The sequence below is a fragment of the Pogoniulus pusillus genome, chromosome 4, assembly GCF_015220805.1.
Source record: "Pogoniulus pusillus isolate bPogPus1 chromosome 4, bPogPus1.pri, whole genome shotgun sequence".
Lineage (NCBI taxonomy): Eukaryota > Metazoa > Chordata > Aves > Piciformes > Lybiidae > Pogoniulus > Pogoniulus pusillus.
In genome coordinates this window covers 46225287-46253235 of record NC_087267.1, presented here as the reverse complement: position 1 = coordinate 46253235, position 27949 = coordinate 46225287, and the positions used below count along the sequence as shown (strand labels likewise).

General features: G+C 51.0%; 1 protein-coding gene and 1 long non-coding RNA gene across 4 annotated transcripts in view; one reads left to right on the top strand and one right to left on the bottom strand.

Moving 5' to 3' along the window:
- Positions 1–210: 210 nt before the first annotated feature.
- Positions 211–19804, top strand: LOC135174975 (uncharacterized). Of its 3 annotated transcripts, XR_010302170.1 has the most exons (6): positions 211–421; positions 3443–3668; positions 11235–11390; positions 13972–14690; positions 15214–15413; positions 18230–19804. It is a non-coding gene; the product is annotated as an uncharacterized LOC135174975 (long non-coding RNA). The 3 variants fall into 3 exon arrangements; XR_010302171.1 differs by lacking the exon at positions 13972–14690; XR_010302172.1 differs by lacking the exons at positions 13972–14690; positions 15214–15413.
- Positions 14697–27949, bottom strand: part of EXOC4 (exocyst complex component 4) — a 500658-nt gene continuing 487405 nt past the window's right edge. Inside the window, exon 18 of the mRNA XM_064142739.1 lies at positions 14697–15379. Within this exon, the coding sequence (XP_063998809.1) occupies positions 15142–15379 (238 nt within the window). The 3' untranslated portion in view covers positions 14697–15141. The remainder of the gene's footprint in view (positions 15380–27949) is intronic.

Here is a 27949-nt window from a genome sequence, read left to right as displayed (position 1 = left end):
GCCTCCTTAGGGGCAGGGATTGCTGCCGCCCCGCCTCCTGCCGCACCTCCCGCTGAGGGGCGGGGATTGCTGCCGCCCCGCCCCCTGCCGCCCCGCCTCCTTAGGGGCGGGGATTGCTGCCGCCCCGTCCCCTGCCGCCCCGCCTCCTGAGGGGCGGGGATTAGTGCCGCCCCGCCCCGTGCCGCCCCGCCCGTGCCGCGGTGCAGGCCGGGAGCCGGCGGGTGGCAGGCGCCGTGCGGTGCGGTGCGGTGCGGTGCGCCCGAGGGGCGGCGGGCGCGGGGAGGCCTCCCCCTGCCAGGCCATCGCCTGACGGTGCGGGACGGCGTGAGGAGGAGAGAGGAGAGCCGAACGGTATCGCAGGGCTGCAGCGAGGGAGGTGCGGCCAGCACAGCCAGAGAGGGGACTCGCACACTGTGCTGTGGTAAGGCCTCACCTGCAGCGCTCCGTCCGCCATTGGAGAAGGGACGCGGGCCGAACGCAGTGGGTGCACAGCAGGGCCAAGGGAAACACCAGGGGTTAGAGCGGCTCTGCTGTGGGGAAAGGCTGAGGGAGCTGGTGGTGTTGAGGCTGGAGAGCAGGCAGCTGCAGGGGAAGGGTGCTGAATGGTGCCACATGCAGCTGGCAGCTGGCAGCAGTGGTGTGCCCCAAGGATCAGTGCTGGGCACAGTCCTGGTCAGCGTCGTTACTGATGATCTGGATGAGGGGGGTGAGTCCAGCAGCAGCAAGTTTGCAGGTGACACCAAATTAGGAGCAGGTGTGGCCGCAGTAAGTTTGCAGATTACACCAAATTAGGAGCAGCTGTGGAGCTGTTGGAGGGCAGGAGAGCTCTGCAGAGGGACCTGGCCGGGCTGGATGGGTGGGCAGAAGCCAATGGGATGAGACTGAACAAGGCCAGGTGCAGGGTTCTGCACTTTGGCCACAACAACCCCAAGCAGCACTACAGGCTGGGGCCAGAGTGGCTGAGAGCAGCCAGGCAGAGAGGGCCCTGGGGGTGCTGGCAGAGAGGAGCTGAAGCTGAGGCAGCAGTGCCCAGGTGGGCAGCAGAGCCAATGGCATCCTGGGCTGGCTCAGGAGCAGTGTGGGCAGCAGGACAAGGGAGGTTCTTGTGCCCCTGTGCTCAGCACTGCTCAGGCCACACCTGCTGGAGCAGGACACTACTATCTAACACAGAGCAGAGGAACACATCCAGACAGGCCTTGAAAGTCTCCTGCTGACTGCAGGGGGGCCAGACTAGATGAGCTCTGGAGGTCTCTTCCAGCCCATTCCAAGATTCTGTGATTTGTTTGGGTTATACTGATACAAGAACAGTGTTGGTTATTGTCTCTAGCATGGGTCATGGCAGCCAAGTGAGCTTTGAGAGTCTGGGAATTCTGGGTTTCAACATCACATAATTGCCTCCTTATGGACATTACCCACTGACTTTTATCTTTGTGCTTCAGGGAAACATTATGATAACTGCAGCAAAGTTCTCCCCCAAATTACCTTCCTTCATTATCTCTCTGCCCATTAAATGTTAAAACCTTTTCCACTAAGCACCTCCTGTCTCCTCCCACAGCCCCCTGGGCACAGAGCTGGCTCTGAGAAGGCTCTTCCCCCGGTGGTGCACATGCAGAACTGTGTCCAGGGGTGGGCAGCAAAGACAAGGGCTGGCAGGCTCAGGAAATGCTGGCCAAGCTGAAAGGGTCCGAGGGAGCCTAGCTGTGAATATGGTTTAGAATGGAATAGAATCATGCTGGTTGGAAGAGAGCTCCAAGCTCATCCAGTCCAACCTAGCACCCAGCCCTGGCCAAGCAACCAGACCATGGCACTAAGTGCCCCAGCCAGGCTTGGCTTCAACACCTCCAGGCACAGCCACTCCACCACCTCCCTGGGCAGCCCATTCCAATGCCAATCACTCTCTCTGACAACAACTTCCCCCTAACATCCAGCCTAGACCTGCCCTGGCACAGCTTCAGACTCTGTCCCCTTCTGCTGCTGCTTGCCTGGCAGCAGAGCCCAACCCCACCTGGCTACAGCCTCCCTGCAGGCAGCTGCACACAGCAATGAGCTCTGCCCTGAGCCTCCTCTGCTGCAGGCTGCACACCCCCAGCTCCCTCAGCCTCTCCTCACAGGGCTCTGCTCCAGGCCCCTCACCAGCTTCCTTGCCCTTTTCTGAACACCTTCCAGCACCTCAACATCTCTCTGCAATGGAGGAGCCCAGAACTGGACACAGCACTCAAGGTGTGGCCTGAGCAGTGCTGAGCACAGGGGCACAAGAACCTCCCTTGCCCTGCTGCCCACACTGCTCCTGAGCCAGCCCAGGATGCCACTGGCTCTGCTGCCCACCTGGGCACTGCTGCCTCAGCTTCAGCTCCTCTCTGCCAGCACCCCCAGGGCCCTCTCTGCCTGGCTACTCTCAGCTACTCTGTCCCTAGCCTGTAGTGCTGCTTGGGGTTGTTGTGGCCAAAGTGCAGAACCCTGCAGTTGTTCTGCTCTAGGTTCAACCAAGACACTGAGCTTAATCCTTTGCCATGCAGGTACATACTTACCCTTCTTTTTTTGCCCTTTTTCTATGTGCCCAGTGCTCTGCCTTGCAACCTGGAAGTCAGCCACATACCTCAGTCTTCCTTGTACTCCACACAGGCAGGTTAGCATCAAATGAGTGGTGAGCAGATGGGTGGTGTGAAGGCAGCTGAGATGCTCAGCTTAGCATGCAGTGGGTTTATAGGAAGATACTTGCCTGAGCTTCAAGCTGTCCAAAGGCAAAGGCCACACATAATCAAATTAATGGAGAGCTGGGCAGCCTGCTGGTGTAAGGTGTGGCTGGAAATGTCAAGGGAGCAGATGATGGAAAAAGGGCAAGTCCAAAGACAGCTTACATGGACTGCCATCAAGCCTGGAGCAGAGCCAGCAGGGCTAATGAGTTCTCAGCGTGGAAGTATCCCTCAGTTTATTTCCTACCATCTGGAAAATGCCTGCCCCTCCACTGGGATTTGTGATGATTCAGGCAGGAGAAAGGATTATTAAAAACCTCAGGAACACACTTGTCCTCCTTCCCTCTCTCCCCTCCCACCCCATCTGTTTGGCTTGACAGTGCAAGGCCTGGCTGCCTGCTCATGTACTCCGAGATGAAATGGCTCCTTTAAGACCTCTCTCCACAGGGGGAAGGAAGCTGGAGTGAAATTGGCTTTATGCATTTGGGGCTGGAGACAGATTGCTCCTGACTGGGGCATTAAAAGAAGCAGCAGATTGGGGTGGGGAGGGGAGGACAAACTGCCTAGGTGGTAATGGTGATTTTGGTGGACACAGAGAATACTTGGCTTGGTGGGAAATGTCACCCCAGACCCTCCCCACTCCTAGTGCCACGGCACAGGATCAGCACAGCACTTCTAGACATGGGATTACTCAGGACATGTTCTCCTTTCCTAGCAGGATGGAGTAAAACAGAGTTTTTTCCTTGCAGGTACCACAAAGTGCAAATGAAGACTCTGAAATTTAAGCACAGTCACAGAATCAGAACCATTTTTATTGGAGAAGACCTTTAAGATCATCGACTCCAAACACTACCCAAGTCTGGTGTTAAACTGTGTCCTTCAGCACCACAGCTCTGCATCTTTTAAACACCTCCAGGGATGGGGCATCAACCACCTCCCTCAGGAACCTGTTCCAGTGTTGGAGAACCCTTTCAGGTGAGAAGTTTCTTTTAATGTCCAACCTAAACCTCCCCTGGGGCAACTTGAAGCCATTTCTCCTCACCCTACTACCTGTCACTAGGTAGAAGAGACAAACCCCTTGGCTCTCAGACTGACCTGGATCCAAACTCCTTTTAAGTAGTTGTAAAGAGTGAGAAGGTCTCGCCTCAGCCTTCTTTTCTCCAGTTTAAACAACCCCAGCTGCTCCTCAGCATCCCTGTTCTCCAAACCCTTCACCATCTTCATTGCTCTCCTCTCTGGACCCACTCCAGCACCTGCCAGCTCTTTAGGTCATCCCAAAGAGCCAACAGCTGTTTGTCTGTCTTCCTCCAGGAGATGTTTTTATGCCTTGTCAACTATTTGTGCACTTCCCTCTGCCTTGTCTTCACCCCTCTGTGTCTCCAGCAGCTGCCATTCATCCTCTTCCTGGTGCTCAGCAGGTCCTGTTTCCTGGCAGAGCTTGGTGTTCCCACTCCCAAAATACCTCTCTAGGTTGCTTCAGTGTTCTGTGCTCCTCTGGGCACTCCTGGAGTAATGTGTGGGAGAATGCTGGAGAAGCCATTCAGTGACCCTATGGATGCATGGAGAAGGCTCAGCTCTGAGGGATGCTGAACAAAGCTGTGGGCTTTGGCTTTGTACCAGAGCCTTTGAAGGGGGGTTGGGGTTGGCAGTAATGATCTGCATGGAGTACTGTGTGCAGTTCTGGAGCCCCAGTTCTGTATCTGACCAGCCATCTGTAGGCTGTCCCCTCCAGTCCAATGTCATCTCTGTACCTAGACCACTGTTACTCAACCTTCCCCAGCTCCCTGTCCTCCACAAGGCAGGAATAACCCATGGATATGTGCCCATGAGTATCCTGGTGTTCTCCCATCCATCCTCTCTGCATTTGATAATGCAGCCTCTCTTGCTCCACTGAAGGGAGCAGGGAGGATGGCATTGTGTGCTCATTGCCCAGAGCTTTTGGGGTAATATACTCACATTTAAGGGATCCTTTAAAATGCAGGAGCTGCTCAAAGAGTGTCCTCTTCCTTCCTGTGATCAGCTGGAAAAGAACTCATCATGCAAATGAGGGACTTTCAGAATTCCCCTAAATAACCTGAGCTTCTCTTCTCAGTTATTAATAAGCAGCAGCTGGGGCCATGGGCTCAGATATTCCCAGTCTCAGCTAATAGGTTCCTGATCCTCGTGTAAGAAGGGGGATTTGTGGTTGTACCAACGAGAGAGATTATCTTCTAGGCTGCTGTTCCATCAGGGAAGGAGAATTGTTGTCTGGTAGCCAGGAAAGTAAGAGAAAAGACAACTCACATCACAACTAGCCTGACCCAGTGGAGGCATCAGACTAGGAAGGGATTGATTCAAAGTGCAGGGACTCTGTTAGCCAGGTCTGTGATCACAGAATAAGCAGATTGCTTCTGCCAGTTGTTGTAGTAGCTACAGAAGAAACACTTCTAGAACTGCATGCTGAGTCTTTTCTAGCTCGTTGACCTTCTGGTCATGTTGTAGTTTCAAACTCTGAAGAGCATTATTTTCAAGCTCCAGCATTTCCAGAACATGTTTCAGTTCTGGTAAGGTGCTTTGTGGCAGACTCAGTCACCAAAATATGCCTAGAAGAGCCCTCACTGCATTCAGCTTCCCAAGCTGAACGCTTAAAGAAGGAGATGGAGTAGGTCATAGAATCATAGAATCAGGCAGGGTTGGAAGGGAGCACAAGGAGCAGCCAGTTCCAACCCCCCTGCCATGCCCAGGGACACCCTACCCTAGAGCAGGCTGCACACAGCCTCAGCCAGCCTGGCCTCAAACACCTCCAGCCATGGGGCCTCAACCACCTCCCTGGGCAACCCATTCCAGCCTCTCACCACTCTCCTGCTCAACAACTTCCTCCTCACCTCCACTCTCACTCTCCCCACCTCCAGCCTTGCTCCATTCCCCCCAGTTCTGTCACTCCCTGCAGCTTAGAAGTCCCTCTCCAGCTTTTTTGTAGGCCACTTCAAATCCTGGAAGGCCACAAGAAGGTCACCTTGGAGCCTCTTCTTCTCCAGACTGAATAGCTTCACCTGTTTCAGTCTGTGCTCACAGCAGAGCTGCTGCAGCCTCTGAGCATCCTCCTGGCCCTGCTCTGGACACACTCCCCAGCTTTCCTGTAGTCTCCCTTCAGGTAGTGCAAGGTCACCAGAAGGTTTCCCTGGAGCCTTTTCTTCTCCAGGCTGAACAACCCCAACTCCCTCAGCCTGTCTCCACAGTGTTCCAGCCCTCTGATATCTTCATGGCCTCCTCTGGACCAGCTCCAGCAGTCCAGTGTCTTCCCTATCTGAGGACAGTGGAGCTGGACACAAAAGTCCAAGCAGAAGAAAGGAACCACTTCCCTCATCCTGCCAGTCACACTTCTTTTGATGCAGCCCAGGATATGGTAGTAAAACCTTCCCACCTGACAGAACCTTCCCAGTACTGTCAGAGGGAGCATTTCAGACTCAGAAGTGATACTGACAAATGCTGCCCTTAAGTACACTGATTTACTGTTCCATTATAAAAACAATCAGCTCCCTGCCACATGCAAAGCAGATTTATGGGCAGGCCCAGCACTCTGAGAGCTCTTTCCACTTGCAGAAGCCCCACACAAATGCTCTTGGTGATTCACCAAGAAAGCAACAAAAGGACCCATCTGGATGTAGGGAGGACCAGGCTGCTTGGTGCTGCTCAAACCATGCTTAACCAAATGCAGATCGCCTGCCATAGGTGATCCTGCTTTGGTGGAGGGGCTGGACTTGATCTCCAGAGGTCCCTTCCAACGTTCCAGTGATGGGCATTGGAATGGGCTGCCCAGGGAAGTGGTGGAGTCGCCGTGCCTGGAGGTGTTGCAACCAAGCCTGGATGAGGCACTTAGTGCCATGGGCTGGTTGACTGGCCAAGGCTGGGTGCTAGGTTGGACTGGATGAGCTTGAAAGTCTCCCTCTCCCTCTCCCTCTCCCTCTCCCTCTCCCTCTCCCTCTCCCTCTCCCTCTCCCTCTCCCTCTCCCTCTCCCTCTCCCTCTCCCTCTCCCTCTCCCTCTCCCTCTCCTCTCTTCTCTCTTCTCCCCAGACCTGCCTCCACCTGTCCACACACCAGAGCCACAACGCTGAGCTGCAGCAGCAGAGGGAGTGATTTGTCCGTGCCAAATGCATTTCATGCTGCAGCTCAGCAGCAAGGCAATGACAAAGGCCCAAGCCCATGGCCCTAACAGTCCAATTTTCTCCGCTGATTGCCACTGTGCCTAAGCCTAACCGAGTAAATAATGAACACCGATGCGATGAACTGCCCAGTAAATGCCTCCTGATGAATTGCACACAGGTCACCCAAAAGCAAATTTAATGATGAGATGCTGGCTGCAGCTACCTCGTGGTTCTTTCTTTCTTTCTTTATTTTAAATCCTGCCTCTCTTGTTAGATCCAATCAGCAAAGGAAGCAATGGGAAATGAAATGCCTCATTGCTGAGCACGCTTCTCATTCGAGGCAAAGAGCTAAACCCTCACCTGCAGGGTGAAGGCAGCTCCAGCTGTGGATTGACAAGATGGCTTTGCCTAGGAATTACAGAATCATAGAATGGTAGGGGTTAGAAGGGACCTCCAGAGATCACTGAGTCCAATTCCCTGCCAAAGTAGGATTACCAAAGGCAAGTCACACAGGAACACATCCAGATAGGGCTTGAAAGCTTCCAGAGGAGATGCCACAACCTCTCTGGGCAGCCTTATGCAGGGCTCCAGCACCCTCAAATTAGTTTTTCCTTATGCAAGGTGGAACTTGGAATCATAGAATGGTTTAGGTTGGAAGGGACCTTGAATCTTATCCACAGAATCACAATTTCTCAGATTGGAAAAGCCCTTCAAGCTCATCCAGTCCAAGCATTGGTTTCACACTGACAAGTCCCTAACCAAACCAAATCCCTTAGCACAACATCTAAGCACTGTGAATCGCTATGGTTGGAAAGGAGCACCAGGATCAGCCAGTCCAACCTTCAGCCCAGCAGCCTTCATCACTAGACCATGGCCTCAAGCTCCACATCCACTCTCCTTTTAAACACCTCCAGGGATGGTGACTCCACCACCTCCCTGGGCAGCCTGTTCCAGTGCCTCACCACCCACTCATGAAAGAACTTCCAACATCCAATCTGAACCTCCCTTGATGCAACTTGAGGCCATTTCCTCTTGTCCTATCATTAGTAACTGGGGAGAAGAGACCAGCTCCAGCCTCACTACAACCTCCTTTTAGGTAGTTGTAGAGGGCAATAAGGTCCCCTCTCAGCCTCTTCTCTCCTCTCTCCGCTTCTCTCTCCAGACTAAACACCCCCAGCTCCCTCAGCCGCTCTCATAGGTCATGCTTGCCAGACCTCTCCCCAGCCTCATCACCCTTCTCTGCACCTACTCCAGCACCTCAGTGTCCCTCTTATACTTTGGTGACCAAAACAGGACACAGTACTCGAGGTGTGGTCTCACGAGTGCTGACTCCTGCTGGTCACACCATCCAGTTCCAATGCCTGCCATAGGCAGGGACACCTCTCACTGGAACAGATCACTCAAGGTCTCAAAGAAAGGAAAATTCAGTGCTAGCAAGGTGGTGTCAGAAATTTCCCCACAGCCTGGTCCTCTCAGGAGCCTGATGCTGCTCTTCAATCTGTGAGAAGTGATCAGTTCAGGACAGCCAGAGCCTGCCGTGTCTGCACAACAGCCCAAGCACAGGAGAGCATCAATAAGGGGCTGTGTGACTCAGACCATGCCCAAGAGCTTGGTAGCTGCTATATGGAGATGAAGAGTAGAGGATGATGTAGATAGAATCACAGAATGGTATAGTTTGGAAGGGACCTCAAAGCTATCCAGTACCAGCCCCTGTCATAGGCAGGGACACCTTCTACTAGGTCCCTACAGGCCTCATCCAACCTGGACTTCAACACCTCCAGGCAGGGAGCAGCCACAGCCTCCCTAGGCAACCTGTGCCAGTGTCTCACCACTTCCAGTGTTCCAGTTTGTAGCCACTACCTTTTGCCCTATCACAGGACACCACTGAAAAGAGACTGTCCTCTTCTTCTTGACACCTACCTTTCAGATATGTATAGATAAGATCCCCTTTCAGTTGTCTCTTTCCCAGACTGGAGAGTCCCAAATCTCCCAGCCTTTCCTTCTAAGACAGATGTTCCAGTCCCTCAATCACAGAATCATAGAATCAAACAGGTTGGAAGAGAGCTCCAAGCTCAGCCAGGCCAACCTAGCACCCAGCCCTGGCCAATCAACCAGACCATGGCGCTAAGTGCCTCATCCAGGCTGTGCTTGAACACCTCCAGGCACAGAGGTGACTCCACCACCTCCCTGGACTCCACCACATCTCTGGAGAAGAGACCTCCTCTTCTCCAGGTTAAACAACCCCAGCCCCTGCTCCCTCAAGGGGACACAGTCTCAAGTTGTGCTGGGAGAAGTCTAGGCTGGATGTTAGGAGGAAGTTGTTGTCAGAGAGAGTGATTGGCATTGGAATGGGCTGCCCAGGGAGGTGCTGGAGTTGCTGTCCCTGGAGGTGTTGAACCAAGCCTGGATGAGGCACTTAGTGCCATGGTCTGGTTGATTGGCCAGGGCTGGGTGCTAGGTTGGGCTGGATGAGCTTGGAGGTCTCTTCCAACCTGGTTGACTCTATAATTCCATGATTATGATTCTATGACTAGTACTGCAGAGAGCATGGCCTGGAGAGCAACATTTGCCTCCCCTGCACCTCAGCTACCCTTTGAGTTTATCATCTGTGGTGCCTGTTTGGAGCACAAACTCTTCAGGGCAGCACATCCCCTGCTATGCCCATGCGTGGTGGCAGACATCCAGCCTAGCCTGAGGCTCAGGATGCTGCTGTGACACACCTGATGTGGGTATTTAAGGTGCAGTAGGATGAAACCCTGGGGAATCAATTCCTCAAATTAAGAGCACAGTCAGCTTTGTGGCCAAGGCCTGCAGTGATGGATGAGGCTTGTATGTCACATCCCACTGTGGGAATTAATGCCCAGGGCTAAGGATCAGGGCACGAGTGGACATTTGTGTGACTTCTCCATGTCTCAGCTCAGTAAAACAACTCTTTCCCCCCACCAAAAAAGCTCCTTGCTTGTCTAAAAGCAATAGAATCAACACTGCTGCAATGCTCATTTCCTCTTGGCAGCCCTCCCAGCCCTCTGTCTGAGTGCCCTCCCCTTTACTGCCATCTACCACATCCAGAAAGACATTTGCAATTGTGATTCATGCTAATAAAACACAAACACTGCCAATAAAAAGGCAGAAAGAGAGTCTCCTTGGAACAGCTCCTCAGCCAGCCCTTCCAGCTGCCTCTCAATCATCATGCTCATCACATAGATGGAAGATGATGGGGTTGGGGAGACCCAGTGGTAGCCCCTGAGGGTCTCTCTCTCTCTACTCTGTCTTCCTATCTATCCATCCACCCACCGACCCATCCATCCTCACCCTTTAGATAATGATCAGCACTGAGAAGACCCAGGCTCAACAGCCCCAGGGTTCACAGCCTTTCCTCTCCACAGAGATGCCCCTCAGCATCTTTGTAGCCTCCACTGGACTCTCTCCAGCAGTTCTCTGTCTCTCGTGAACTGGGGACCCCAGAACTGGACACAAGACTCCAGATGTGACCCCACTAGGGCAGAGTAGAGATGAGAGGAGAACCTCCCTCGATTTGCTGGCCACACTCTTCTTCATGCACCCTTGGAGACCAATTGCCTTCTTGGCCACAAGGGCACACTGCTGACTTAGAGTGGACTTCTTGTCCACCAGGATTGCCAGGTCCTGCTCCACAGAGCTGCTTCCCAACAGGACACACAACTATGGGAAGAGCCACAGTGTTGTGTCTGGTGCCAGTTTCAAAGGTGTGCTAATCAAAACCCACTAAAGGTTGTAAAGAGGAAACTGTGAATCCTTCATGAACTTTTACAGCTCTCATCAAAGTATTTTGGTTTGAGGTCTGCCAAAGTATTTCCTTGTCTCTTTGAGCACCAAAGGGTCACATCCACAGAGCAATTATTCTCTTATGTGCTGGCAGAGGTGACAGCATTTCTTGTTTCTTCACCAAACAAAATCTCTGGGCCTTGTCCATAAACCATTGTGTTCTGCAGGGTCATGGCAGGACTTCAAAGGTGCTGGAACCCCTCTACTGTGAGGAAAGGCTGAGAGAGATGAGGTTGTTCAGCTCTAGGGGAGACCTTCATGAAGCCTTTCATGACTAAATGGGGCTAAAAGAAAGATCATAGAATCATAGAATGGTTTAGGTTGGAAGGGACCTCAAGGATCAGCCAGTTCCATGGGCAGGGACACCTCCCACTAGAACAGGTTGCTCAAGGACTCATCCAGCCTGGTCTTCAATACCTCCAGGGAGGTTGTGGAGCACAGAATCACCCAATGTGATCACAGATCACATTGGGTGATTCTGTGCTCCACAACCTCCCTGGGCAACCTGTGCCAGTGTCTCACCACCCTCACTGCAAAGAACCCTTCCCTAACATCTAGTTTGAATCTCCTCTCTGCCAGTTTAAACCCATTCCCTCCCTGGCTTTCCTACAGGCCCCCTTCAAGTGCTGGAAAGCTGCAGGTGAGTGTTTCCAGAGCCTTCTCTTCTCCAGGTTGAACAACCCCAGCTCTCTCAGCGAGGTGCTTCAGCTCTGATCATCTTCATGGCCTCCTTTCTCACAGATGGTGCTGTGTGTTTCTGTGGACATGGTGAGTGGATAAGCCACCTGTTGTCTGAATAGTTATTTACTATCAAACCTCACCAGCTTGGCTCTACCCACACTAACAGCTTAAGAAACCCAAAATGTACCCAAAAGCTCTCTTCCCCCACCCACTCCATCCTCTATTAGTGAGAGAGGATTTGCCACAAACAGCAACACAGAAGGCAGACCCTTTGCAAGAGGACTCTCTTTTTCTAGGTGGGCTTAATGCCAACATAGCCCCCTCACTGCTCAGATAGCCCAGGTGCTTTGCAGCAAGTGGGCTGCTTCTGGAGCATTAGTGCTATCTGGAAACACATATGGAGCAGGGAGTGTTACTGTGAGGTGGTCTAGCAAAGCCTAACTGCACTGTGCTGGTTATTTAGCAGCAAGGAGAGTGGGGGATTAACACAGGCACACACACCCCCAGAACTAGAGGCACTGCCCTCTGCAGACTTCCACTGTTCCAGTCAATAATCTTGTGTTCTACTTCTGAAACACCCCTGGCAAGGATTGTGGTGCTGAGGGACATGTTTTAGTGGTGGATTTGGCACTTCTGTGTCAGTGCTGGAATGGATGCTCTCAAAAGTCTTTTCCAGCCAAAACCATTCCAGGATTCTAAGACAATGCAGTGCATTCCTGAGCTGCCTTTCTGGGAAAAAAGTCTTGACTAAGGCTTTGTTAATCACAGAATCAACCAGGTTGGAAGAGACCTCCAAGCTCATCCAGTCCAACCTAGCACCCAGCCTTGCCAGTCAGCCAGACCATGGCACTAAGTGCCTCATCCAGGCTTTGCTTGAACACTTCCAGGGATGGCAACTCCACCACCTCCCTGGGCAGCCCGTTCTGAATATGGAAGTGTCTGCTTTCCCATATCTACACTGCAGCACTACGTGTTTCAGCAGGTGAATGCAGATCTCATATGTTACCCCAGAAGGGCCCCCACATCATCAGCTGTGCCACCATGCTGGTGTCCTCCATGCTCACTCATGCAAATTCATCAAGGAAAGGAAGGAACTCTTGCAGTTAGTGCCCAGTATCAGCTTGACACAACCTCAGCTTAGGAATAAAGTGAGAATCACAGAATCATAGAATCAACCAGGCTGGAAGAGACCTCCAAGCTCATCCAGTCCAACTTATCCAAACTATCCATCCAGTTCAACCTATCCAACCAAGAGCATCCAGTCCAAACTAGCCAGTCAATCAGACCATGGCACTAAGTGCCTCAGCCAGGCTTTGCTTTAACACCTCCAGCCACAGCAACTCCACCACCTCCCTGGGCAGCCCATTCCAATGCCAATCACTCTCTCTGACAACAACTTCCTCCTAACATCCAGCCTAGACCTCCCCTGCCACAGCTTCAGACTGTGTCCCCTTCTGTTGCTGCTTGCCTGGCAGCAGAGCCCAACCCCACCTGGCTACAGCCTCCCTTCAGGCAGCTGCAGACAGCAATGAGCTCTGCCCTGAGCCTCCTCTGCTGCAGGCTGCACACCCCCAGCTCCCTCAGCATCTCCTCTCAGGGCTGTGCTCCAGGCCCCTTCCCAGCTTCCTTGCCCTTCTCTTGACACCTTCCAGCACCTCAGCTTCTCTCTTGAATTCAGGAGCCCAGAACTGGACACAGCACTCCAGGGGTGGCCTGAGCAGTGCTGAGCACTGGGGCAGAAGAACCTCCCTTGTCCTGCTGGCCACACTGCTCCTGAGCCAGCCCAGGATGCCACTGGCTCTGCTGCCCACCTGGGCACTGCTGCCTCAGCTTCAGCTCCTCTCTCCCAGCACCCCCAGCTCCCTTTCTTCCTGGCTGCTCTCAGCCACTCTGTTCCCAGCCTGTAGCAGTGCTTGGGGTTGTTGTGGTCCAAGTATAGAACTCTGCACTTGGCCTTGTTAAATCTCACCCCATTGGCAACCTGTCAACTTAACAGCACCATGGCCATCAAACCATGTCCTTAAGTGCCCTGTCAACACATTTTTTCAAGCACCTCCAGGGATGGTGACTCCACCACCTCCCTGGGCAGCCTGTTCCAATGCTTGACCACTCTTGCACTAAGCAAAGTTTTCCTAACATGCAAGCTAAACTTCTCCTGGCACAGTTTCTCATCCTATTACTTGGTACCAGGGAGAAGAGACTGACCCTCACCTCATTCCAACCTCCTTTCAGCCTCTTATCCAGACAAAACAACCCCACTTCCCTGAGCCTCTCCTCACTAACACTTTTTCTCCAGACCCTTCAGCAGAGGCTCTTAACATCTACATTCTTAACACCTCTGCTTCTGACATGGATAGAATCATAGAATCAGCCAGGTAGGAAGAGACCTCCAACATCATCCAGTCCAACCTAGCACCCAGCCCTAGCCAGTCAACCAGACCATGGCACTAAATGCCTCCTCCAGGCTTTTCTTGAGCACCTCCAGGGATGAATGTTGAGAAGCTTCTTGTCCACTTGGCCTGTAGTAGCTGGGGGTTACACTGAGTGATTCAGAAGACCATTTCCACACACACCTAACCTTGGAGGACATCACATGAACCTAGGTCTAGATGAATCTAGATCTAGAAAGGAATCTTTTCAACACCACCACAACATTCTTTTAAAACAGACAAAGCATCAGAGGCCTTGAGGAGAGTCTTCAAGCATCCTTTAATTTGGCAGGTTCAGGGCTGACACAAGCAGTTACACAGCTCAGAGAGAAGTTGCCTCAGCACATGAAACCCAGCTGGCTTGACCCTATGACAAATACAAGTGCAGTGTACTCTTGGTTTGGAGCAATGGTGCAAATTCCTCAGCCTCAGTGAATAAGGAACCTTTTACCTGGTGATTTTACATGGTCAAGATAGGGCAGAAAGGGTGACTTAAGCAGGCCTCAGACTCCAGAGCTATGATCTGCCCTTCTCCTGCCTTTGGTCATTGCTTATGCTGAGCTGTATGAGCCTGTGTGTCCTTCCAGCACATCAAAATATCTTTAGAGCTAGGGAGACTCAAGGTATATTCAGAAAAAGAGGATTAAGCTTTGCTATTACCTGATATTGGCAATTTCCTCCTACATCCACCATCATCCAGGGCTGTAATGTGCTCTGGAAACTGACGTCGCGTGGCTCTAGGGTATGAAGTGGAAACAGATGGTCCTGTGGCACCTCCCCACCGTTAGAACTGACTTATTGTTACCTGAAGGGATAAGCAGCCTCATCTTTGCAGTGGGAACAGCAGAAAACTCAGTGCATCTACAACTGTTGTGGAGAACAGCACTGGTAGAACTGAAACAGGCTCCAATGCTGTTGGAACAGCTTCGACACCATCAAAACCCTACGTGACCAACAGGCTTGACTGTTCAGCATGGTCTGAAGACTCTGACCTAAACCCAATGTTTATATAACCTAAACCCCCTATACCCACCCCACCAGATACAGGACCTTGCTTGCCATCTTGAGTCAAAGCAGCATCCACAGAGCAAAGCCAAATACCCCACCCAAATCTCCACTGGGATGCCTGTTCCTGGTGTGACCACTCTCGGGACACCAGGTTAAGATGCGCTATGTGATTACACATCAACCCTCCCCCCTCCCAAACAACCCCAGACCCCAGTTCTGGATGGCATTTCCCTTCTCACTAGTACAATGCCACCCAGACCCCAATTTTGGATGGCATTTCCCTCCTCACTAGTACAATGCCACCCAGAAGCTAACATGCTTTTGCCTTTGATTATAGCAGAGGCTTGCACCTGCAGCCTGCCAGCCCCTGCTGCTCACTCAGTCTGAGCAAGGCAGGGAGATTACACAGTGGTGATTTTCTTGTCCTTGGTGGCTTGTTTGATAGCAGCTTGCTCACAAATGATCTCCTTCAGTCTCTGCAGCCTCATGTTCTGGGTGGTTTGGTCTCCCACACCCGTCTGGCTCCGGTGAAGTAAGTTCAGAGCATAGATGTATTCCAGCTCCGTGTACTTCACCCCTTGATCCACCACGAGGTTTAACAGCTCATCTGCTGTGTTGTAGAGCATCTCATAGTACTGCCTGAAAAGCAAGCAAACAGAAGAAACACACTTTGGTGAGTGGTGATGCTACCTGGTGCTCCACACCTTTATTTCTGCACAACAGAACTGTTGTGCTTGGGAAAAAGACAGAAATCACAGAATCACAGAAACATTCTGGTTGGAATTGATGCTCAGGACCAGCAAGTCCAACACTTACCCCTACCCTTCAACCACATCCTCAGGCAACCATATCCTCAAGGGTTCACCCTCAACCAGTTCTGGGCTCCTCAATTCAAGAGAGATGTTGAGGTGCTGGAAGGTGTCCAGACAAAGGCAGCAAGGCTGGTGAGGGGCCTGGAGCACAGCCTTGTGAGGAGAGGCTGAGGGAGCTGGGGGTGTGCAGCCTGCAGAAGAGGAGGCTCAGGGCAGAGCTCATTGCTGTCTACAACTCCCTGCAGGGAGGCTGTAGCCAGATGAGGTTGCTCTCTTCTGCCAGGCAAGCAGCAACAGAAGAAGGGGACAGAGTGTGAAGTTGTGCTAGGGGAGGTCTAGGCTGGATGTTATCAGAGAGAGTGATTGGCATTGGAATGAGCTGCCCAGGGAGGTGGTGGAGTCTCTGTGGCTGGAGGTGTTGAAGCCAAGCCTGGCTGAGGCACTTAGTGCCATGGTCTGGTTGACTGGATAGGGCTGGGTGCTAGGTTGGGCTGGGTGAGCTTAGAGGTCTCTTCAAACCTGCTTGATTCTATGACTCTATGACTCTATATCCTCAAGCACCACATCCAAACAACTTCTAAATACATCCAGGGTTGGTGACCTCCCTGCCCATCTCATTCCAATGACTGCACCACTCTTGCTGTTTTCTAATGTCCAGTCTAAACCTACCCAGTGGCAGCTTGAGGCCCTTGCCTCTTGTTCTATCACTATTTCCCTGTGAGAAGAGACCAGCAGCAGCCCCTCTACAACCTCCTTTGAGGTAGCTGTAGACAGTGATGAGGTCTCCCCTCAGCCTCTTCAAACTAACCACCCCCACTTCCCTCAGTTGCTCTCCATAAGATTTCTTTTCCAGGCCCTTCACAGTTTCCTTATCCTCCTCTGCACTGCCTCCAGCACCTCCACATCACTCTTGCATTGAGGTGCCCATGACTGAACACTACACTCGAGGTGTGGCCCCACCGAAGCTGAGTCCAAGTGGAGTGAGACCAGAGGAGGGCCACGAAGATGCTCAGAGGGCTGGAGCAGCTCTGCTATGAGGACAGGCTACAAGAGTTGGGGCTTTTCAGTCTGGAGAAGAGAAGGATTCAAGGAGACCTTACAGTGGCCTTCCAGTATCTGAAGGGGACCTACAGGAGGGCTGGGGAGGGACTATTGACAAGGTCCTGTAATGACAGGACAAGGGGGAATGGGTTTAAACTGGCAGAGAGGAGATTTAGACTGGATGTTAGGAGGAAGTTCTTCACAGTAAGGGTGGTGAGACACTGGCACAGGTTGCCCAGGGAGGCTGTGGCTGCTTCCTCCCTGGAGGTGTTTAAGGCCAGGTTGGATGAGGCTTTGAGCAACCTGCTCTAGGGGGAGGTGTCCGTGCCTGTGGCAGGGGGTTAGAGCTGGATGATCCTTGAGGTCCCTTCCAGCCTAGACCATTCTATGATTCTCTGATTCTATCCCTGCTGGGCACAGCATTTCTAACACGAGCCAGGATGCCATTCCATTTCTTTGCTACCTGGGCACTGCTGGCTGAAAACACAAGTGCCCAGCATGGCACCCATAGGCAAAGAAGTCACTGCCAAAGGCTGGCCAGAATTACTCCAGTCTGGATGCCTCACCAGGAGCTTTGCTGCCAGGCAAACAGCTGCCCAGGCAGACAGGGCAGGAAGGGGCAAGCTTGGGTGAGCCTGGTGCCCCTGGGCTGCTCTACTGCTGCAAGCAGGCAGCTGCACCCTTGGGAGCCATAAGCTGCTTCCAGCACCTGTGGGAATGCCATGCAAGAGGGAATAACAGGCAGCCTGTGAGCCCTGAGGCCACAACACAAACCCTGGGTGGCTCTCTCCCCACTAATGTGGCAACTGATGAGAGCAGGAGAACCAAGGCTGGAATCAGTAACTGGAGTCATCCCTCTTGGAGCAAGCTTCCATCACTTTAAGATCATCAAGATGTCCAGCCACTAACCCAGCACTGCCAGGTGACCACTCAGGTGCTATGAGGACACACTGAAAGAGTTGGGGCTGTGCAGGCTGCAGAAGAGAAGGCTCCGAGCTGACCTTCTTGTGGCCTTCCAGCATCTGAAGGGGGCTACAAAAAAGCTGGGGAGGGACTTCTGAGGCTGTCAGGGAGTGCCAGGACTGAGGGGAATGGAGCAAAGCTGGAGGTGGGGAGATTAAGAGTGGAGGTGAGGAGGAAGTTGTTGAGCAGGAGAGTGGTGAGAGGCTGGAATGGGTTGCCCAGGGAGGTGGTTGAGGCCCCATGGCTGGAGGTGCCAATCACTCCCTCTGGGAAGGCCTTCCTCCTCTAACATCCAGCCTAGACCTGCCCTGGCACAGCTTGAGACTGTGTCCCCTTCTTCTGTTGCTGCTTGCCTGGCAGCAGAGCTCAACCCCACCTGGCTACAGCCTCCCTTCAGGTAGTTGTTGGTAGAGGGTTTGGATGGGAAATGGGCTGGAGTAGCTGAAAAGGAGGTCTCTGCACGACTCCTCCACACTTTTGCAGGAGGATGAGGGCAGGCTGAAGTCTAATCCTCAGGCCTTGGTGGAATACATTATTTAAGGCCTAAGAGCAGGGGCTGCAGGAAGAGTGATCACCTCCCTCCCCTCCTCTCATCTCCAAATGCATTAAAGCAGCGATCAGGGCAAACACACTGAGGCTGCATATTAAATCTGTCTTCTTCTTTGCTTTGCAGCTCTCAGGTCTGCCTTAGCTGTGCCTTTGCAGAGAGCATCCAGCATGCCACCAGACTGCAAATCACTGCAGCCGTAACTGGAAGCAGCTCCAGCAAAACTACACCTCTGGACTGCCTCAAGTCTCACCTCCCAGCGTGGCCAGGCTCCTGGCCTTGAAAGCTTTGCATTTTTACCTCCTCCATCTCCTTCAAGACTTCACTTGCTGCTGTCACCTGAGAACTGGCTCCTGTGGTTGAAAGTTTGTGCCAACACACTGCTGCCAGGGGCCAGCTGTGATTGAGTGGGAGGAAAGGCTTGTGACTAGAGGAAAAGGACTCCAAAATCACTGATTCAGATAACAAGGACCATCAGGGTTTGGGTTGTGTGGGCAAAAGAATCACAGAATTCCAATGTGGTGGGGGTTGGAAGGCACTTCTGGACATCACAGAATCATCCAGGTTGGAAGACACCTCCAAGCTCAGCCAGTCCAACCTAGCACCCAGCCCTGGCCAATCATCCAGACCATGGCACTAAGTGCCTCATCCAGGCTTGGCTTCAACACCTCCAGCCACAGCAACTCCACCACCTTCCTGGGCAGCCCATTCCAATGCTAATCACTCTCTCTGACAACAACTTCCTCCTAACATCCAGCCTAGACTTCTCCCAGCACAACTTGAGGCTGTGTCCCCTTCTTCTCTTGCTGCTTGCCTGTCAGAAGAGCCCAACCCCACCTGGCTACAGCCTCCCTGCAGGCAGCTGCAGGCAGCAATGAGCTCTGCCCTGAGCCAGGCTGGCCACCCCCAGCTCCCTCAGCCTCTCCTCACAGGGCTCTGCTCCAGGCCCCTCCCCAGCCTTGCTGCCCTTCTCCAAACACCTTCCAGCACCTCAAAATCTCTCTGCAATGGAGGAGCCCAGAACTGGACACAGCACTCCAGGGGTGGCCTGAGCAGTGCTGAGCACAGGGGCACAAGAACCTCCCTTGTCCTGCTGCCCACACTGCTCCTCAGCCAGCCCAGGATGCCATTGGCTCTGCTGCCCACCTGAGCACTGCTGCCTCAGCTTCAGCTCCTCTCTGCCAGCACCCCCAGGGCCCTCTCTGCCTGGCTGCTCTCAGCCACTCAGTCCCCAGCCTGTAGTGCTGCTTGGGGTTGTTGTGGCCAAAGTGCAGAACCCTGCCCTTGGCCTTGTCAATCTCATCCCCTTGGCCTCTGCCCACCCATCCAGCCTGGCCAGGTCCCTCTGCACACCCTTAGAGCTGCTTTCCTTTGCCGCCTCTCCCAACTCTTAGCTACCTGAAGGATCCAGCACGTAACAAACACAGGATTCTTCTGTGGCTCTTTTGGGGGGTGGGGAATCAGATTATTTTTTAATTAAAACCTTCCAACCAAATGAAGAAGGGAGCAAATGAGACAGTTAGGAGTGAGGGAAAGGTCTGCATCTGCAATGGGGTGCAATTAAAAAGCTGCTGCCTTGGTGTGGCGTCGCCTTCGGCCAAACCCTATTTGCATGAGTAATTATTCCCTGCCATTTACCAAGTCTGCTCAACTTTGCCTTCCCTTGTCTTTGAAAGTATTAATAAATATTGATCAGACACACTCCTGTTTGCCTTTGCCCAAGCAGCTCTGATGGACTCATCTTCTGATGCTATCAAATAATGAAATATGGAAGAGTGGAGGTAGGGGGGAAGGGGGGGAAGAGCCTCTTGTTCTGTGATTCTTTTATTCAGGCTCTTCATTTTCCTTTCAGAAGTGTATTTGTCCCTGCCATTATAAATGCTCTTCTGATTATCAAGAAGAGGTTGAGGAAAGAGAGTTAGTAAGGGATGGGGGGGGGGGAGAGGGGAGGAAATAAATGGCTGATGGGTGAGGGAGATGTCTGTTGAGTGGCTTTGTTTTCTTAAAGCTGAGATTTAAAACCTGGGAGAAGAATGAATATTAATCACAAGCCAGTTCTATCAGCTGACAAATTGGTTAATAAATAATAAAAGTGGATTATCAAACCTGACCAAAGAGCTCATTCAGCTTCCCAAGCCTTCAACTGGTTCCCATCTGAGCTTGCCTAAGATGATTTATCTACACAGATCACAGGTTTGGGTTGAAAGGGAGCTTGAAGAGCATCTACTTCCAACATGCCTGCCATGGGCAGAGATACCTTCCACTAGATCAGATTGCTCAAGGCTTCACCCAACCTGGGGGCATCCAGGACCTCCCTGACAACCTGCTCCAGTACCTCACCAGCCTTGCTGGAAAGAATTGCTTCCTAATATCCAGTCTAAATTTCCCCTCTTCCAGCTTCAATCCACTTCCTCGACAAGGCCTTGTAAAAAAAGTCCCTCCCCAGCTTTCCTGTAGGCTCCTTTCAGGTACTGTAAAGCCACTATAAGATCTCCCTAGAACCTTCTCTTCTCCAAGCTGAGCCTTAACTCCCACAGCATGTCCCAACAGAGGAGGTGCTGCAGCCTTCTGATTGACCTTGTGGCTTCCTCTAGACTCATTCCAGCAATTCAATGTCATAGTATCACACAGTATCACCAAGGTTGGATTCTATGTCAGGAGGAAGTTGTTGGCAGAGAGAGTGATTGGTATTGGAATGGGCTGCCCAGGGAGGTGGTGGAGTCTCTGTGCCTGGAGGTGTTGAAGCAAAGCCTGGCTGGGGCACTTTGTGCCATGGTCTGGTTGACTGGCTAAGTATCACAGTATCCCAGTATCACCAAGGTTGGAAGAGACCTCAGAGATCATCAAGTCCAACCCTTTACCACAGAGCTCAAGGCCAGACCATGGCACCAAGTGCCACGTCCAACCTTGCCTTGAAAGGCTCCAGGGACGGCGACTCCACCACCTCCCCGGGCAGCCCATTCCAGTGTCCAATGACTCTCTCAGTGAAGAACTTTCTCCTCACCTCCAGCCTAAATTTCCTCTGGCACAGCCTGAGGCTGTGTCCTCTTGTTCTGGTGCTGGCCACCTGAGAGAAGAGAGCAACCTCCTCCTGGCCACAACCACCCCTCAGGTCGTTGTAGACAGCAATGAGGTCACCCCTGGGTGCTAGGTTGGACTGCACAAGCTTGGAGATCATAGAATCATAGAATCAAGCAGGCTGGAAGAGACCTCCAAGCTCATCCAGTCCAACCTAGCACCCAGCCTTGTCCATTCAACTATGATGCTACATGGCAGCCTGTTTGCCTGTTAGCAAGCAAAGCCCATCAGATCTGTCCACCCATTGGGAACCATTCAACATACACATATATATGTATAGATACACCCATACAAAGATCATAGAATCACAGAATCAACCAGGTTGGAAGAGACCTCCAAGCTCATCCAGTCCAACCTAGCACCCAGCCCTGGCCAATCACCCAGACCATGGCACTAAGTGCCTCATCCAGGCTTGGCTTCAACACCTCCAGGGACGGTGACTCCACCTCCCTGGGTCTCTTGAATTCTGTTCTTGGAGAAAGAGAAGCAAAAAACCCCAAGAGGCTTCCTCCTTTAGGAAATCTAATCTGTGGCAAGGCAATCAGGCTGAGACAAGCTCCTCTGAGGGCTACTAATACCTTTCTCCATTTAAATGCTAATGTTCACCTCTAACCCAAGGCCTGCACACACACACACACACACTGAAGTTTTTCAGGAGGTGGCCAGGTGAATTCACAATCAAAGTCTGACTTCCCCAAGAATGGCTTGATCTCTTCTTAAGAGAAGGACCTTTGGATGAGCAGAGTGATGCTTCAAGAACAAAGGAGCTTACTTTAATTATCCCTTCAATATATAGCTGGGGGCCCACTCTGTAGAAATGCAGACAGACACAGGAATGAATTTGGACCACAGAATCATGGAATCAAGCAGGTTGGAAGAGACCTCCAAGCTCAGTTGGACTTTGAACAGTTGTGGGGCATCCACACCTTCTCTGGGCAGCTAGTTCCAGTGCTTCACCACCTTCACAGGGAAGAATTGCTTCCAGCCTAAATCAGCTGTTCCCTTTAAAACTGTTATTCCTCATCCTATCACTTCAGTAATTTCAAGAAGTGATGATCAGGCCAGAAATTCCCTTGTGGAATGGTGTCCTCTGGCATGTTTTAGGACTGGAACTGCACAAAGGATGCAGTTTAATATGAGAAGTGCTTAGAGAGTGGCTGTCTGATGTAGCAGATACCATCCATCACATCACTGGATTCCTCTTTGCTATCATAAGCTCCCAGGATGGCAGGAGAAACAGCTTCTGTATCTGCAGACTCTTACCTTAAAATGCTGCTCACTGACTCGTGTGTGCAGACATCACTGCAGCTTTCCTGAGCTGTAGGAACACAGCAGTTGCTGGTTTGTGAGCTTTTCCTGGTGTGCTTGGTGGTTTGAGTCTACAGAACCCTGCCTGCTCCAGCTCATCTCTCCTGCTCTGGCTCCAGGGTCCTGGAACCATCAACTCCATCCACATCTCTTTCGTAGAAACAACCAGGCTGGAAGAGACCTCCAAGCTCAGCCAGCCCAACCTAGCACCCAGCCCTGGCCAGTCACCCAGTCCATGGCACTAAGTGCCCCAGCCAGGCTTTGCCTGAACACCTCCAGGGACAGCAACTCCACCACCTCCCTGGGCAGCCCATTCCAATGCCAATCACTCTCTCTGACAACAACTTCCTCCTAACACCCAGCCCAGACCTCCCCCAGCACAACTTGAGACTGTGTCCCCTTCTTCTGGTGCTGCTTGCCTGGCAGAACAGACCTCAATTCAAGAGAGATGTTGAGGTGCTGGAAGGTGTCCAGAGAAGGGCAGCAAGGCTGCTATGACTCCAAGACTCCATAATTCTATTACTATGACTCTATGATTCTACTGCTATGACTCTATGACTCCATGACTCTATAACTCTATGATTCCATGATTCTATTGCTATGACTCCATAACTCCATGACTCCATGATTCTATTGCTATGACTCTATGATTCCATGACTCCATGACTCTATGAGTCCATGACATTATGATTCCATGACTCCATGATTCTATGACTCCATGACTCCATGACATTATGATTCCATGACTCCATGAATCTATGACTCCATGACTCTATGAATCCATGACCTTATGATTCCATGACTCCATGATTCTATGACTCCATGACTCTATGAGTCCATGACATTATGATTCCATGACTCCATGATTCTATGACTCCATGACTCTATGATTCCATGACATTATGATTCAATGACTCCATGATTCTATGACTCCATGACTCTATGAGTCCATGACATTATGATTCCATGACTCCATGATTCTATGACTCCATAACTCTATGAATCCATGACCTTATGATTCCATGACTCCATGATTCTATGACTCCATGACTCTATGATTCCATGACATTATGATTCTATGACTCCATGATTCTATGATTCCATGACATTATGATTCTATGACTCCATGACTCTATGAGTCCATGACATTATGATTCCATGACTCCATGATTCTATGACTCCATGACTCCATGACATTATGATTCCATGACTCCATGAATCTATGACTCCATGACTCTATGAGTCCATGACATTATGATTCCATGACTCCATGATTCTATGACTCCATGACTCTATGATTCCATGACTCCATGATTCTATGACTCCATGACTCTATGAGTCCATGACATTATGATTCCATGACATTATGATTCCATGACTCCATAATTCTATGACTCCATGACTCTATGATTCCATGACTCCATGATTCTATGACTCCATGACTCTATGAGTCCATGACATTATGATTCTATGACTCCATGACTCTATGAGTCCATGACATTATGATTCCATGACTCCATGATTCTATGACTCCATGACTCTATGATTCCATGACATTATGATTCCACGATTCCATGATTCTATGACTCCATGACTCTATGACTCCATGACATTATGATTCCATGACTCCATGATTCTATGACTCCATGACTCTATGATTCCATGACATTATGATTCCATGACTCCATGATTCTATGATTCCATGACTCTATGAGTCCATGACATTATGATTCTATGACTCCATGATTCTATGACTCCATGACTCTATGATTCCATGACATTATGATTCCATGACTCCATGATTCTATGATTCCATGACTCTATGACTCCATGACATTATGATTCTATGACTCCATGATTCTATGACTCCATGACTCTATGAGTCCATGACATTATGATTCCATGACTCCATGATTCTATGACTCCATGACTCTATGATTCCATGACATTATGATTCTATGACTCTATGACTCCACCACCCTGTGATTCTACGATTCCTCTTCCCTTCCTCTCTTGGTTTTGTCACTCATGACTTGGCCAAGGTTCCCCTGCTGCCAACATGTGCTGGGGACCTCCGTGCATCAAGGAGGAGAAGACATGCACCCAGCACTGGAGAACCACTCCCTGAACAGCTGCAGCCACCCTGGCACTTGTCAGTGATAGAGGCTAATTACATGGCTTGTCAAAGGAAGGATAAACCCATTAAACTCCATCAAATGATTCCCCAAAAACAATGCCTGAGACAACTCCTTGTAGCTCCATCCTGGCTGATACAATAAAAGATGGCAATTCTCTCACTCTCCAATTGGAACTTCATAGGCTATTTAAACAAGCACCCTCAGCACTTATCTCCATCTTTAATTAGTTCTATAATATACTGATGGTATCAAGGCTAATTAAATTTATACAGATAAAGAGCAGAGAAATTCTAAACCAAGTGAGCTGGAAAGTACATACTGAAGAGTAAATGTAATGGTTTGAGCAGATAAATGTGATTGATATAAATATATATGAATAAATTGAATTCAATTTGCATGTTGGATTAAATCATAGAATCAAGAAGGGCAATGGTAGAGAGCCACAGAATCAGTCAGAGTTGGATGGGACCACAAGGATCATCTAGTTCCAAACCCCCTGCTATGGGCAGGGATACCCTACCCTACATCCAGCCTAGACCTGCCCTGCCACAGCTTGAGACTGTGTCCCCTTGTTATGTTGCTGCTTGCCTGGCAGCAGAGCCCAACCCCACCTGGCTACAGCCTCCCTGCAGGCAGCTGCAGGCAGCAATGAGCTCTGCCCTGAGCCTCCTCTGCTGCAGGCTGCACCCCCCCAGCTCCCTCAGCCTCTCCTCACAGGGCTCTGCTCCAGGCCCCTCCCCAGCCTTGCTGCCCTTCTCTCAACACCTTCCAGCACCTCAACATCTCTCTGCAATGGAGGAGCCCAGAACTGGACACAGCAAAGTAGAAGCACTGTGCAAAATAGCTTCCTTTAAATAAGATTCAGTGTCTTCCTGTTCCAGGTTGTGTTAGAATCACAGAATCAACCAGTTTGGAAGAGACCTCCAAGATCATCCAGTCCAACCTATCCCACCACAACCCAGTGTATGATTGCAGTTCTTGGCTGTCTGCTAACTGTTTGGTGCTCTCTGGGATTTTAATTCTTCCTTCTCTCACAGCATGGAAATGCACAGATCCTGACAGTCAGCAACAAAATGGGCTTAGGCTCCAGAATCACACAACCTGGAAGTTGTTGGCAGAGAGAGTGATTGGCATTGGAATGGGCTGCCCAGGGAGGTGGTGGAGTTGCTGTGGCTGGAGGTGTTGAAGCCAAGCCTGGATGAGGCACTTAGTGCCATGGGCTGGGTGACTGGCCAGGGCTGGGTGCTAGGTTGGACTGGCTGAGCTTGGAGCTCTCTTCCAACCTGTCTGATCCTATGATTCTATGAACATGAAGAAAACCTCTTTCCATAGGAAGGTGCTGGAGCACTGGACCAGTCTGCCCAGAGAGGTTGTGGAGTCTTTCTCTGAAGACTATCAAAACCTGCCTGGCCCTTGTGATTCTGGGCAAGCTGTTCTGGGTGATCTTGACATAGAGAGACTGGATTAGGTCATCTCCAGAGCTACACCTCTGTGATTCAGTGATTCTGTGCCTCTGGGATGGTTGTTCTTCATACAGTGGTAGTGACTGGATGAGGCACTTAGTGCCATGGTCTGGCTGACTGGCCAGGGCTGGGTGCTAGGGTGGACTGGATGAGCTTGGAGCTCTCTTCCAATTTGCTTGATTCTGTTCTGTTCTATTCTATTCTATTCTATTCTATTCTATTCTATTCTATTCTATTCTATTCTATTCTATTCTATTCTATTCTATTCTATTCTACTTCACTCTACTCTACTCTACTCTACTCTATTCTACTCTGTTCCATTCTATTCCCCTTTCTTTGCATTTTCCTTGTGTCCTGCCAACTTTTCTTCTTACAAACTCTCCTTCCTCTAACAGCTCTGCTTGCTGTGCATTTAAGCACAAGCTCCCAGCAGGCTACCACACCTTTAGCACACAAATTCCTCTCACCTTTAAGCGTGGGAACAGAAAGCAATTTCTTGATCAAATAGCAGCTCCAAGGTGGTTATGTGAGAGCTGAGATGTGGAGTTTACAATCCCATGCAGCCACAAGGGTATCTGCTCCTGTGGGATGACTCTGGATGTTTGTTCAGGCTTCATCATGAGGCTAGGGCTAAATTCTGACCTTGTTTGAACAGCATCGACCAAGACAGTGCAATGCCAGACGACACAGACACACAGCAGAACTAACTCCATGATGTTATTTGACCCTTTAAGAACTAGAAGACATGACTGGTGGGGTTTTTGTTACATCCTCAAGAGGCTGACACATTAGCCAGTCTTTAAATGGCCACCTTGGCCACATTATGGCCAGGGGGCACAAACTGGAATGCAAGAAGTTCCACCTAGGAGAAACTTAGGCATCTGGGGTGTGATGGAGCCCTGAAGCAGGCTGCCCAGAGAGGCTGGGGAGTCTCCTTCTCTGGAGAGATTCCAAACTCACACAGAGTTTTAGCAGAAGGGCTGGACTAGATGATTCCCAGAGGTCCTCTTTATCCCCTACCATTCTGTCACACTGTGATCTTCCTCCCATGAGTGCAACTTCAGGCTGCTTACCCCTGTTCTGCCACTTGATACTAGGGAGAAGAGAACAACCTCCACCTGGCTCATCCTCCTTCTGGGGAGTTGTAGAAAGCCAGAAGGTGTTCTGTCAGCTTCCTTTTCTCCAGGCTGAACAACCATAGTTCCCTCACAAGAGCTATTCTCCAGACTCTTCCATCAGCCTTTGGACCCATTCCAGCATCTCAATGTCCTTCTTGGAGTGAGTGGCTCCAAACTGAACCCAGGATTTGAGGTACAACCTCACCAGTGCCCAGTACAGGGAAACAAGCCCTGCCCTGGTCCTGCTGGCCAGGCAATTGCACACCTGAGCATATGCTGGCTCATTCTTTCAACTGGCTGCTGCCCAACTTCCCCAGGCCCTTTTCCATCTGTCAGCTTTCCAGCCAGGCAGAAGCATGGCACAGCACTGTTGTGACCCAAGTTCAGGACTCAGCACTTGACCTTCACTTGTTAACCAGGGAGCCATGAGCAGGTGGTGAGCACAATCCACACCACTGCTGATTAAGCACAGCTTGGCTTTGCTCCACAGTTTTGCTGTGACCACCCAGACAACACATCCAAGTAAAGCAAATGTTGCTGAGTGCTCTGTGATGTGACACAACCACCACCAAGATGACAGTGAGTACCAAGACTTATAGCCACAGGATGTGCTTTCAAAACCTGGCCTGCCAAGAAATCACAGTATCACAGTATGGCAGTCTGGTAGGGTTGGAAAGGACCTCTGGAGATCTCCAACTCTTCTGCCAGGGCAGGTTCACCTGCAGAAGGTCACACAGGAAC